The sequence below is a fragment of the Quercus suber genome, unplaced genomic scaffold, assembly GCF_002906115.3.
Source record: "Quercus suber isolate HL8 unplaced genomic scaffold, Cork oak 2.0 scaffold_138, whole genome shotgun sequence".
NCBI lineage: Eukaryota > Viridiplantae > Streptophyta > Magnoliopsida > Fagales > Fagaceae > Quercus > Quercus suber.
Window position 1 is genome coordinate 134201 of NW_027069600.1, and position 14882 is coordinate 149082.

Here is a 14882-nt window from a genome sequence, read left to right on the forward strand (position 1 = left end):
GAGATATATTTTTATCGGGTTATTCTCAAATTTTTTTTCTTGTTAAACGTAAGACTTTATATGGACCTTTTTTTTTTCTTTTCTTTTTTTGTTGGAGAGAAACTTTAGATGGACCTATATTGACATGGATTAACCTTTTTTGCCCTCCAATTCATTGCTCATTTCTATTTCCCTTTGCTAGTTGCCCTTTGTGGGGCCCGTGGACCTGATAGCCTCGGCCCATTGGATAGTAGGCCCAAGGACACCGCCGAGGAGAACTGACCAGCCAAGGCTAAGTCAGGCAAAACCTCTGTTGTGACCCACGCCAAGGACCTGTTCGTCCTCGGCATTCTAAGGATAACTTTCGGGAGGGGACAAGCTCAGAGCAAGCTGTCACATTCGCACTTAATGCATTCACCTAACCCTTCTGGCCGCATTAATGGGGATATAACCCCTTGGCAGGGCAATGTTGATCAGAGTGAACCACTTGAGTACTGATAAGGCCTCTGATGGGACGGACGGCCAGAAGAAAAGCAAATGGATGATCAACAGATGGAATAAGGAGATAGGCAGATGGAAACTATATAAGAAAAGCAAGTGAAGAAAGAAGAAAGGGGGAAAAAAGAAAGAAGAAAAGGGTCTCCTCGACCATGGGCCGAGGAGCATCCCCCCATTTGTAAGGAAACTCTTAGTATTTTTTATAAAGAAAGTTCATGCATGGTGATCGACGGCCAGCACCTAAACCTTTAACCCACTCTCTATAAATTTATTGTTTGGGCTTGTTGGGCTGAAAACCCAGCAAAACTCAGGGTCAATCCAAACTGAGTCCCTACAATTGTCGCCGTCTGTGGGAAGGATTAGGGTGCTGGCCGGCGCACCAGGCGAGTGTTCCGAGTATTCGTTTTACAGTAGGTTAAAAAAAAAAAAAAACAACAAAAAAAAATAGAAGATTTGCCAGTAGAAAAAAAAAAAAAAGAGAGAAAAAAAAGAAGAAAGATCTTGATTTCATTATTTCATGAATAGAAAAAGTACAAGTTACAATCAGAGGGCCAGGTGGAGCCGCCCTAAGAAAAAACTAGCCGATGGGAAGTGTCAAGCCGTCCCTTTATTGGTATAAAGAGAATGAAAGAGCTTGACAGGAGGCGGAGAAAGGGAAGGGCAATCATGCTTCCGGGTCACCAATAACTCCCTTCTCGGCCGGGCGGAGCTGGAACAAAGAGAGGAGCAGATGCAGGGGCTCCGGGATACCTTCCCCCATGATGTTCCCTCGATTCTATCCGATCCTCTCGAGTGTTGGCCATTGGAGACGGCAACACTCGAGCACGCCCATGAGGTGAATTCGCACATCTTCCTCGTCAGGGGTGTGCTCCAAGGAAAGACGTTAGGTTCTTTAACAACACCCTTCTGGACACCTCGAAGGCACCATCAGGGTTACGCCTAGACTCTGCCGCACCGAAAGCCCAGTGGGGGCTGCGGCCATACCGGTTTTTGTCAATCCCGGTAACAATTCCGGCGGGGTTGTTAAAAGCGCTTAGGGAGTTGGAGGAATGTGTTTTGTTCTATTTGTGTTGAGAGGTCCATGGGTTGTGGAGAAACCATCTCCCCACTTTATATAGGGGTTGGGGGTTGGTAAGAATTAATTCATGCAGAGCTCGAAAAGAGAATTATCAGTTGAGATGATAATGAAGCCATCAATTTCCAAGGAGGCCGTAGACCATTGGACTCGTGTTAATTCACGAGGACATTAATGAAAGCGCGTTTCGCGCACCGAGGCGTCCAGCGCGGAATACGAACAGACAAAGGGCGCTTCATAAATGAAAAGGATGGGGCCTCGAGCTGGAGGCGAGATCAATGCCACGTGTAAAGATCATAATCTGACCCAAGGAGGAATCATCTCTAGTAAAGCGGTCTGAGGACAAACCTCCGCTTACAGAAAATAGAAGTGGTAGACAGAACCAAGGTATTGCATGGTCCTCGGACCCAAACCTATGGTAAAACTACACACACCATTATATCTGAGTACTAGGCTGAACCAAGGTCTTGTATGGTCCTCGGACCCAAACCTATGGGAAACTAGATACTTACAGAAAAATAGAAGTGGTAGACAGAACCAAGGTATTGCATGGTCTCGGACCCAAACCTATGGTAAAACTACACACACCATTATATCTGGACACCAGACATAACCAAGGTATTGCATGGTCCTCGGACCCAAACCTATGGTAAACACTACACACACCATTATATCTGGACACCAGACATAACCAAGGTATTGCGTGGTCCTCGGACTCAAACCTATGGTAAAACTACACACACCATTATATCTGGACACCAGACATAACCAAGGTATTGTATGGTCCTCGGACCCAAACCTATGGTAAACTACACACACCATTATATCTGGACACCAGACATAATCAAGGTATTGCATGGTCCTCGGACCCAAACCTATGGGGAAACTAGATGCTTATAGAAAAATAGAAATACTGGGCATAACCAGGGTATTGCATGGTCCTCGGACTCAAACCCATGGAGAAAATAACTGTCTGAAGAAAAACCAAGGCGTTACTCAGAGTCAAGCTATAATACGATCTTAGGTTTATATTCGAAGGATAACAGATGGTTTCATAAGGCTAACTCCAGAATAGAATACGAATATTGAGCAGAGTACAATAGTAAAGCGAATAAAAGAGGACATCATCAGATGGAAGCAAAGTATTATGTATTCAGTTCAAACGGAAAGTATAGAACTCCCTTACAACGCCACTGAGGCAAGAAANATTTTTTTTTTTTTTTCTTGTTAAACGTAAGACTTTATATGGACCTTTTTTTTTTTTTTTTCTTTTTTTGTTGAGAGAAACTTTAGATGGACCTATATTGACATGGAATAACCTTTTTTGCCCTCCAATTCATTGCTCATTTCTATTTCCCTTTGCTAGTTGCCCCTCACTTTAGTGAGCTTGATTGACATATGGAGGGAAATACTTGGATTTGAAGTTCTGAACTTCTTCTGCTTGTGCCTTCTTCTTTTTTCTTTTTTTTTTTTCTTTTTTTTTTTTTTTTGTGGCTATCACAAATCACAATTGCTAGTTTTGCTCTACTTAAAACAATAATATTAACTAGCCTCATCATACGCGCTTTGCGCGTTAGATGAGACTTTTTTTTTTTTTTTTTTTTTTTTTTTTTTTTGTCTAGTGTCATAATTTCTTTAAAAAAAAAAAATTGGATAGGTTTGTTTCATGGACCTTTTTTTCCTTTTCTTTTTTGTTGGAGAGAAACTTTAGATGGACCTAAATTGACGTGGAATAACATTTTTTGCCTTACGTGGAATAACCTTTTTTGCCTTCCAATCCATTGCTCATTTCTATTTCCTTTTGCTAGTTACCTCTCACTTTAGTGAGCTTGATTGACATACGAAGGGAAATACTTGGATTTGAAGTTTTGAACTTCTTTTACTTGAGACTTTTTTTTTAACTATCTAGAGTCATAATTTTCCTTTAAGAAAAATTGGATAAGTTTGTTTTTGAAGACATGGATTAGTAGGAGAATTTCTTATTTTGTAAGCATTTTAAGTGGAGTTTAAGATATATTTTTACCGGATTATTTTCAAGTTTTTTCTCTATTAAACGTCAGGTTTAAGAGTATTTCTGAACCACATAAAAGTCTCGTCCAAATAAATGAATAATAATTGCTGGTCTTGCCAATTTCATGGGCTATGTTAATGGCTGGACTTTGCTGGCCCAATTTAGATTAAATGCTAACTGCCCATTTGATCACTCATATGGATTAAAACTCAGTGTGCTCTTTACACAACTTGTATGGTTACATATGCTACTTCAGTGACCTGGCCTGAATCTAAGGGGTTGATTGATAGCTTGGGAAATTGTGGGCTTTATTCCATGACATATATGCTCTTTTGAAGATCCATCTTGGACCCATTTTAAGGCTTTATTTGCATCGTAAACGGGCCAATTTTATTTTGGGCTATGGGTTGATTGTTGTGGGATTCAGCCCATGTGATTTTTTTTTTTGAACGCAACCCATGTTGTTTTGTGTATTGTAAGGCAAACTTTTCAAGTATGGCCTATAATTCGATGGAGTTCAGTAGAACCTGATTTCTTTTAATTTTAAATTTTTTTTTTTTTGGCTTCTATCGCATTAACTATCAATAATTAAAATAAATTTTTTTAAGAGAATTTTAGTCCATAGCGTCCACTTCTGATGATAACTCTTTATCATCAGACCAAGACATCAATCAGTTTTGAGTGTAGGCAAGGATTAAACCCAAAATCTTTTATTCAACCATCAGAGACTTTACCAGTTCAGCTAACTGAAACCCACAATAATTAAAATAACTTAATTCTTCAAGATGGAGTATTTATTCTTCTCCATACCATATTGGTCATAGCTCATAGGTTTGAAACTTTGCCTCTTATGTATGTATGCCTGTGGCAGAAGCTGGACCCATTGGCTATCTACCAAGTTAGCAAAATGGTCAGCTTCACTTAAAAGTGCAAGGAAGCCCTGGTGATGTGATTCCATACCCTATAAGTTACACTACAACCAATTCCCACCAACTCTATGAAAATCATTAAAAAGACAATTCATCAATGCGAAATATGATTACAAGTTGATGATATTAAAAAGGGTTTTGGTCTGCAGCTCATGGGACATAAAAGCCTTGTTTAGTTTTCTAGTTAAAGAACAATTTTTTGGATTACTAGAATTGTACACTTCCTCTCGTGGAACAATGGATATGGACCTTGTAGCTTCATAAAGAAAGTGATTTGCCAGCTAATTTCAGACGAGGTTCACATTCTGTAATGAATTTTTGGAGTTACAAAATTGTCCCTTGAAAGTTTTAGAAATAGCAATTGGGGTCAGATTCAATTCTTTACTTGTTTATTTAATACTATAAAAAAGAGACTTATCTGATTATGATTAAAGGCAAATTACATTCTCTTATCATAAAGAATATGCGAAACTGCGAGATAAAGCAAGAAGGGCAATGCTTTTATTCCAATGTAATGAATGGAATTTTAAACGTGTGTCCTTTACTCCTTTTAGTACATGTGAAGTTATACTCCCAAGTTTAGGTGATAAGTTACACATTTCAAGAGTTACGCGTGTTCCACCATTTCGATGAGAGTACGTTGTAAGCCACTTAAAAAGATTCAATCATAAGTGGCTCAACCATTAGGCCTAATGGCCTAAGACCTAAATGGAAGAAGGCTTATTCAAATAAAATATAGTAATGTATTGATTTGTCTTGTGGTATTGCAAGAATTTTTTTTTTTTTTTTTTAGTACGGCCTCTCATCTAGCCAAAAAAAAAAAAAAAAACCCTTCTATTGGCCAACATAATGCTCTATCTATCTATCTTGGAATTTAGTCTTCTAAAATAAAAATTGGAATTAATAGTTGTGGGGGCATTTTTTGCTTCAAGGAAACTCATGTACTCCTAGACAATTTTTACTTGTCTCACATTGAAAGGACTGCCTCCCTCTTTCTTATAAGGGATGAGCCAATGGTTGAAGAGTACCACTAGTTTGGTCATGAGGCAATTCTTCTAATGTCTACTCTTCAACCATTGGCTCATCCCTTATAAGAAAGAGGGAGGCAATCCTTCCAATATGGGACAAGCAAAAATTACCTAGGAGTACATGAGTTTCCTTGAAGCAAAAAATGCCTCCACAATAGTTTTCTAGACAAATTCATTACTAAAACTCACAATAGAGTGACCATCTCAAACATGATATTTTTAACAATTTATTCTTATGCTTATTGTTTAGATTTATTTTTAAAATTAAAAGGTTTGAACTTTTTTTCTTCTAAAACATGTATAGCTTATAAAATATTAACTAACAATACATTTTACATTTGCACATACAAAAAGAAGTTATTCAAAATTAAAATTGACAACATCATATTTAAGATTGCTTATCTCACAAGAAAGATTAAGTGAATTAACGACATTATTAGTTAAAAAGGAAATCTTAGCGGACCTTGAACACAATACATAATTAATAGCAATCTTGCATCTCAAAAAGTGATAAAAATATATTTTTAAATGAAATAAATATCAAAACATAAATATTATTAAATTAATATTTAACAAATAAGAGAACACTCCAAATGTGTTGAGTCAGTCCTGAATTGGGCCTTATTATTGCATACCACAAATTTGAGCAAAGTTTGAAATGATTTTGTTTGAAGCTAAATTGAGGTATTTGACAAAAAATATATCATTTAGAATTTGCAAGTTTATATATATATATATATATATATAATGCTCCACACATATGAAAAATCATCACAATAAATCAAATGTATTTAACATGCCAATAACAGGGTTAATATTTCATGATTTTCGCATGATCATCGTGGTATTAGTACAAAAAAATCAATTCAATTGAGGCTAAAATTGTTTAAAAAAACACAACTATTTATTTGATAGCTTTGCAAAGAAGTGGACTACCATTAGGATATTGGAATAAACTAATAACTTGCACATAAAAATAAAATGCAAATTATCCTCTTACACTCCAAAATATGTTGAGCCGACCTAGATCCAACATAGAATATTTTACATGTTCATATAATGATTAGACCATAATTTACGTAATCTTTGGCCAATAATTATTTTTTCTATTATAAATTTAGCGCCCTAGCATACTAATGTATTTTCATATGAATGGATTGGAATACTATCCTACTAAAATTTAAGAACTTTATCCTAACCTATTCTATAATCCTATTTAAATCTATCCATTTAGTAGACTCAAATGGGTTGGATGAGGTTAGGTTGACCAAAAATTTTAACATTTAAAATCCAATTAACTACCAAAATAACTATAGACAACAAAAAGATCATTTCTGTTAACATGAGACCAAGCGTGTTCCTAGGACAAAGCGGAAAACTCACTAGACCTAAACTATCGTTATCCCTATATTTTTAGTGAGAAAGTCTAGAGATAAAATATAATCTCATAATATATTCAAAACACTCTTATTTTGAATTTTGATTGATTTAAGTATAATTTTTTTAAATTTTATTTTATTCTAACCTATGGTGGTTTGACGCATCATTTTTTATGTGCTTAGAAAACTCATTTTTGGCTCAAACTATCCATATATAAGACTAGCAAATAAGATGGTGAAACGTGTGTTTTAAAATTAGAATTTAAATTGCTTCATAAAAAAAAAAACAAAGAGAACCCTGTCACAGGTAAGAATCGTAAGATGGCATTGGCGGCACGTTCATAGCATGACATCAACTAGAACCCGTGAAAGATGCATTCAAAGCCTTTGTTTTTTTTATTGGTGGGTGGAGAACTGAAAGTGGATGAGCATGTGGATCCGTGTTTTAAATTTGAAGTTCACTGGTTTTGGCATTTTGTTGAGGGCTCTGCTTAACTTTTGAGTGGTGGAATTCCAATTAAGAATGATCAGCAAAGCTGACTGAGTCATCTGTGTTAGTAAAAGGTGTTCAAATTCGAGTTTGAAAATGCAGCTAAGTGTTAGCTTTTAGAAATACGAAAAAGTTGTAGACTCGAGAGAGTTCTAGTACTACTTCGTAGACTCGACAGATTACTGGTACTATTCACATCACCTGGCCAGTGACAAAGAGCTCAATTACAACTTTACAAGTACTCTTCTGTTTCTCGTGGACCCATTTATGACACCAATAGAGGCAGCTCCACTATTTTGCCAGGCATTTCATGTGGGTTTGAGTTTTTGACCAATATTGTTAAATGTCAATGCAACTTGTTTGTGCCTGTGGGACTTTACCAATTCTTGTGATCTATGATTGCCTTGCCCCCAAGAGTACTAGACTGTAACATTATAAAATCTTAACGTGAGTGGAAAATTAAGAAGGGTTTTATATGCACTTGGAGCGTATATTAATAAATTATTTTTAAAAAATTTTTATGAAAAAACGAAAATGTGGTTAATTTTTTTAACAATTTTTTTTTTAATTTTCTATAAAAAGCCCTTTACTAGACCCAATTAAGAATTCACAGCACTAGTTTATAAAAAGTACAAAAGATAAAATGATATGGAATAAAGAATACTGCAAATGAGTTTTAATTAGTAACATTTTATTGTCTTATAAACGAAAGGTAAATCACCATCTTATTGAAAAATAAAGGTAAATGATAAGGTTGTGGTGGATTTAAAATACATTGAATATGTGTAGTTTACCAATAAAAAATATTTAAGCAAACCTTTTGCAAGAACTTTAAAATATTATTACTAATAATCTAATTTTTTTTAATTTTAACTTATTTTTGTAGATTAAATAGTATAAAATAAAAAATTTCACCTCAAAGTCTCAAAAAAACAAAATAATAATCTTTTCATAATATGGGTTTTGAACTAAATCTAAAGACAAGTATAGATTTAAAAAATAAAATGCATGGAGGTATCGTGTATCAACAGCTCTTGGTAACAAATCTTATCCATAACATTTACGAGAACGTGTAGAGATGACAATTTGTCTCTACTCACAATCCGGGATAGTTGCCACTACAGTATACCTTAAAACTAAAGTCAATGACTTTACGCAATTTAAGAAGGTATATTTTAATGTTAAATGACTAAAAATAATTTATATATTGTTTTAATGTTAAATATTTATCTAAATTAAAATTAGCTAATGACGGGTAAGTAGTTGAACATTTAAGTATATTGCAAATGGGTCTAAACTAAATGACATTTCATTATCTTGATAAAAGAAAGGTAAACGATGAAATTGTGGATTCAAAACGTGTTTTATGTGTGTAATTTACAAATTAAAAAAAAAATCTAACTAGACTTATAATTTTAAAAATTATTACTATCAATGCAATTTCTTAAATTTAAAATTATGCTTTGATGTTAAAATTTAAAAAGTTATACAGTATAAAATAAAATAAAAATTTAACCTCAAACAAAAGAATGCAAATTAATAATCTTTTTAAAATATGAGTTTTGAACTATTTTTGGTGACAAATGGGCCTATTTGGTAACATTGTTTATATTGCTTGAAAATAAATATAAGTAAAAAGTGCGTCAAAATACATATAATATTATTTAAAAATTAAAAATTATTATTTAAATACATACACCAAATAAAATATGTAAATTTAAAAAATTAAAAGCATGGAGGTATCAACAGCTTTTGGCAACAAATCTTATCCGCATCATTTACAAAAAAGTGTACTGATGACAAATTATTTCGACCACACACCTTGACAATTGCCACTAAAGTATTTGAAAAGAAGTCAATAACTTTATGCAATTTAAGAAGGTACATTTTGTTTTAACATGGGCTTTTTTAATAAAAATATTTTTAGCTAGTGACGAGACATTGGATCTTGCAAAATATTTTTCAACAGAAAAATAATTTCAAAAAAGTGATTAACTTTTTGCTGTTTTTTTGTCAGCTTTAAAATGATTTATAGTGTCGAGTAATTACAATGGTGGTGACAACGAGCTAGTGGTGGTCGGTGGCAATTATAATGACTGATAGGTTCAGTGATGGTAGTTAACAATAACAATGGGTAAATCAAGTGATAGGCAGTGGTGGTCAATAGTCGTCCGATAACTAGTGATAGTGGCGAGACTAAAATTATAGACTTAGATAACGAGAGAATGTAATAATAACATCATATAAGAGTTGAAAGTTGCAAAAGGGAAAAAATAAAACACAATCCAGGTACTTTAGGAACTGTCAGCATCTTGAAGCCATTTTTAAGAAATTTTTTTGTATAATAATTTGGTATGTGTAGAACAAGGTGGCTACACATACCTAAAAGATCGGTCTTCCATCATTTTAATGTGAATTTTTTTTAACCATTAATTTATTATTATTATTAACATTTTCAATTATATTAATTATTAAAAACTAGAAGATATAGAAAACTTTTTATGTTAAAAAGAAAAAAAGAAAAAAGGAAAAAGAAAATGGCAGCCCCGTAATTGAGTAAATTAGAAAAGGGTATTTCGGGCAAACTGAACTAAATAGATCTAAGCATAAAAATCCAGCTCCCATTTCCATTTTCTGTCTCTCTCTTTCTCACACACACACACACACACACACACACACTGGCTGTCGTGTCCTGCGGGTCTCACAGAGTCACAGCCAAGCAAGCAAGCAAAGCTTGGATAGAAGATAGAGAAAAGATAAAAGGTGAGCTCTTTATTTTTTCCTCATTCTTTGAATCCCCACCCAAAAATCTAGGGCTTTCTCTTTACTCTTCTCTCACTTCTCATCTCAGAATCTCACTCTCTACATTATTAACTTCCTTAATTCTCGTCCTCTACTACCTCTAAACTCTCTGCTTACTTCACCTTTGACTTTCACTTGGTAATTTACTTTCCAATATTGCATTTTTCTCTTCTAGATTTTCTCATACTCTGCATTTATATATATATTTTTAATTATTTGGGCTGCATGTGTTGGATCTTGATGTTGTGGAAAAATTTGTTTGCTTTATGTGGTTTTTTTTTGAGTTTATTAGCTCGATTTAAGTCCAGATTTGGAGTAATGTTGGTCTTTCCTGGGTCAAATGATGTTGGAGTTTGAAATTTTTGTTTTTGTTTCTGGGTTTTTTTTTTTTTTTTTTGGGTCGGGGAATTAGGTTTGACTTTGAGTTTTTTTTTTTGGTTTTATGGGTTTTTTTTTTTTTTTTTTGGGTCGGGGAATTAGGTTTGACTTTGAGTTTTTTTTTTTGGTTTTGGGTCCCCCATTTCCCTTGTTTGCTTGCCAAGAAAGAGAGGTAAAATATTGGAAAAAATGTGATCTAATATAAAAATTAAAAAAAAGAAAATTGCGTAATAAAATATAATATAATTGGAGTAATGTGGATTTTGGAATGTGGGTGTCTTTTTCAATTTGCGTTGAAGAGTTGCTTCATAAGTTGCTGGATGGCTAGGTAGGAATGGAAATACTATAGCTGATTTTTTGGTTGAGGTGTCTGAGTTCGTTTTGAATGCCTTTAAAAAATAAGGCTTTAATCGGCTCTTTGTAAGTAGTTCTGAAAAATTAATAATATTTCCACAATAACCCAGTTGCTGTTATGGTCTGTGCATCTTTTGGTCATGACACGTTGAAAGAAATGAATGATCTTTTCAAGGATCTGGTCTATTTGTAGTATAATCTTTGATGTTTGTCACTTTTTGAATTGTTGCGACTTGTGATTTCTTCGTGTACTGCTAGAATGATATACATGATTTTCATAACATATGTCTCTTCTCTGATGCTGATCCTCGAAGCTTAAAATAATAAAACCAAGTAACTTGATCATGAACATGTAATTTTTTTCTACCTTGTTTGGCAGTTTTTTTTGGTACCAAATTTTGGGACTAAGGTTTTGTTGTTGTTGTTGTTTGGTAAATATGAGTCAGTTTGTCCTTTTTTAGATCATGAGAAGCCCAAATGCTTCTTCTTCTTCTTCTTTTTATTATTCATTTTTATTTTACGGTTAAAATTGTTTTGTTATTTTTCTTTTTATGCATTGGATTCTTTGGTCATACTTATTGGGTGAAATAAGCATTTTCTTCTCTTACATTAAAATGATTTGTTCCTTGTGTCAATGAAATTAGGTTTTGCAAAGATGGAGAGCATGCATAGCTTTTGGCAATTGGGTGATGAGCTTCGAGGACAATCAAAAGTCTCAGAGGATCACAAATGGTTAGTGGCTGCTTCAAAATTGGCTGAGCAGACAAGGATAAAGGGTGAGCGCATGAATAACCTTGATCTCTCCAAGGGCCCAACTGAAATGAGGACAAGGGAGAAGTTTGGGTTCCAGGAAGACAACAAATTTGAAAGCATCAACTTCAACATGTTGAACTTGGACTCTAAATTAACTGAAAGTGTGAACAAAAGTTCTTCCCTCAGGAACGGTATTTATAATATGAATGCAGTTTATCAGAAAAACAATGCAACCCTTATGGGAAACATAATGGGTACCAAGTATAGTGGCAATAACCTCATCAGCAAAGCATCCAACGACAACATCAGTAACAATAACTCCAACAACTCCACCGCCAACAACAACAATGAAAATGCCAACTCCAACAATGCAGTTGACAAAAGGTTCAAGACCTTGCCAGCAACAGAGACACTCCCACGGAATGAGGTGTTGGGAGGATACATCTTTGTATGTAATAATGACACAATGCAGGAAGATTTAAAGCGACAGCTATTCGGTAATCTTCTCTTTTATATCTTTTCCTGGACTTAAACAGAGTACCTAGGCATGAATAGTTCTGACATGTATTTAGGCATCTTTTATATAATGTTGTGATCATACTCATCCATCAAAAGGAGTTTGTATGTTTTTGCCGGTGATTGAAGATGGATTTGGAAATTATAATCAGCGGTTCAATGGTCCAAAACCGAGTATTTAATACTATAAGATGGAGTGCCACATATTTGAGGAACATGATTGCACGTATTCATGTTAGAGTGTTATTATAGTGGCTGTTTAAGTTTAGTATTTTTTTTTTTCAGTTATTGATCATATCAGGTGAATGACTTGTGTATATTATTATTGAATTCATTTTATAGGTTTGCCTCCAAGATATCGGGATTCTGTTCGGGCAATAACCCCAGGCTTACCTCTGTTTCTCTATAATTACACTACTCACCAGTTGCATGGAATCTTTGAGGTTTGTTCTCAGTTGTTCCTATTTATTGCATTTATTTCCTTTGAAATTCTCTTGGTAGTACAGGGAGTATTCTCAGTTAGATTGTCAGATTTTCTGCTAAATTGATTATCATATCATTATTTTCCCTGTTATTTGATCAAGAGACCATAGTTTGGCTTTAGATTGTTTTATTTTCATTCTTTTGATAGTTGGGGTAATAACTGATAAGTGTTATCTTATAAAAAAAAAAAACTGGCAAGTGTTGTATTGGTCATCTGCTTTTGTATTTCTCCTGCCTTTCAATGGGCACGAGCTTGTGAAAAGAGCATATTAGCAGTTGTTGAACAAGGTTTAGGGGGAGGATGGCCAATGGGCAGTAGGAGTTATTGTCCAGTATATTACTGTTTTCATCAGAGATGGTTAGATATCTGGAATCCATGTTAATTTAGTTACCTCTTTTTGTTTCCTTTTCCTGTTTTCTTTCCTCCTTTCTTCTTTACAATATGCCACGCATGGGCAAAATTTTTCTCCCTAGAGGAATTATGAGGTGAATTAGTTTTATGCTTAACTTTGAGATTGATTATGTGTTTTTTTGATAATGGTTAGGCAACAAGTTTTGGGGGATCTAACATTGATCCAACTGCTTGGGAAGATAAAAAATGTAAAGGCGAGTCAAGGTTTCCTGCTCAGGTATAATTTAGATTTATGAATTGGAAAGCTTTGTTTGTTTGGTGTATGTGGGAGATATCAATAGCTGATGGAACTGTTTAACCCATTTAAATAGGTGAGAATCCGTGTTAGAAAAATCTGCAAGGCTTTGGAAGAAGATGCCTTTAGGCCAGTCTTGCATCACTATGATGGCCCCAAATTCCGTCTTGAGCTCTCAGTTCCAGAGGTATATTGGATATCCTTGATTATCATATTCATCTTCTTTCTTTTTTATTTTCATGTCATTCTGATGACCATAAATTTTTATTCCATGATTTTGCAGACCCTGGATCTATTAGACCTCTGTGAACAAGCAGGCACTGTTGCATAAGCAATATGTAAGCAGAATTATGCAATGTAGTAGGTTTTTGTGGGGCATGTCAGCTGTGTGCTTTCCACAGATTTTCCATAGAGCGCAAGCTTCGGGGATAAGTCTGGTTGGGCAAATGTTCTTGAAAAAAAATAGGTTAAAGTGTGTGTGAGCCAGCTGAATAAATAGTCTTGTATCTTGTGAGGATACTTTTTAAGTTGCATGACATTTGATAGCATTATAAATGTTACAGACAGAGTTGCAAGGTGTAAAAGAGAACAACCTCTGTGTGTAATGCTAAAAAGTCCTCTAAATATAAAGGGCTTGACGTGTTTATCATTTGTGATTATGAACACAGTTCCATAAAACTATTTTCTTTTGTTTTTGCGTTTGGTTAAAAATGGACAGCATTCTCGACCTTGTGGTGGTGGCTAGTTATTGAATTCAAATCCTATTAGTTTGGCAGTATCGATCTTCTAGCATTTAGAGGCCGGCCCCTTAACTTTGTTCTTTGTTTAGTGTGAACTATGATTGGCAATTTGGCATATTGGAATGCCCCTTCAATTTTTTTTCTCCTTTTCTTTACTAGTGATAGAAACTTACTGTATGCTCATTCAATATGAAAATAATCGGACAAAAGTGTTCATAAATAATAGAAATGATCGTTAATGCCAAGGAGTTGGTCCAATGCTATTTTGCTAGTCCTTAAACTTACCGTATGCGCATTCAATATGAAAATAATCGAACCAAAGTATTCATAAATAATATGAAATGATCCATGACTCTTTTATTCAATTCAATGTATTGAGGAAGATTCTGTTATTGTTTCAAATGCTATTGCTGGCATTTCTCCTACTCCGGCTTTGATAGCATCAGTTGTGTATGGAATTATTTCTCTTTTAAGTGCTTTTTGTAGTTTTTCTATTTCACATGTTGGTAGGAAAGATAATTAGGTAGCTCACTTGTTAGCAAAACATGTTGTGTTGAGCAATTTGTTACTTGGATTAAAGAGAGCCATTGTTTCTTAGAACATGCTCTCTTAGCTTATGTAATTACTTTTCATTTATGTTAATAGATTTTCAGTTTCCTATCAAAAAAAAAAAAAAAAAATTCAATGTTTTGGATTATCAACAAAATTGGAGTATCTTTTAAGTTGGCCTTTGAAAACTTGAATTTGAATTTAAATTTAGATTTTAAAAATCATTAAATTTTAAATGCTTTCATTTTAAGTCATTAAATTTTAAATGTTT

At 34.2% G+C, this 14882-nt stretch overlaps 1 protein-coding gene across 2 annotated transcripts; it reads left to right on the plus strand.

Annotated features, from left to right (window-relative positions):
* The first annotated feature begins 10015 nt into the window (after nucleotides 1-10015).
* Nucleotides 10016-14017, plus strand: LOC112005135 (B2 protein). 2 transcript variants are annotated; one of them, XM_024037384.2, is made up of 6 exons: nucleotides 10016-10152; nucleotides 11568-12173; nucleotides 12535-12635; nucleotides 13221-13304; nucleotides 13399-13509; nucleotides 13606-14017. In XM_024037384.2, the coding sequence occupies exons 2-6, from the start codon at nucleotides 11579-11581 to the stop codon at nucleotides 13651-13653; spliced, it is 939 nt and encodes a 312-aa protein (XP_023893152.1). In that variant the 5' UTR covers nucleotides 10016-10152; nucleotides 11568-11578; the 3' UTR covers nucleotides 13654-14017. The 2 variants fall into 2 exon arrangements, with proteins under 2 accessions (XP_023893152.1, XP_023893153.1); XM_024037385.2 differs by lacking the exon at nucleotides 10016-10152 and adding an exon at nucleotides 10191-10329.
* Nucleotides 14018-14882: the final 865 nt, after the last annotated feature.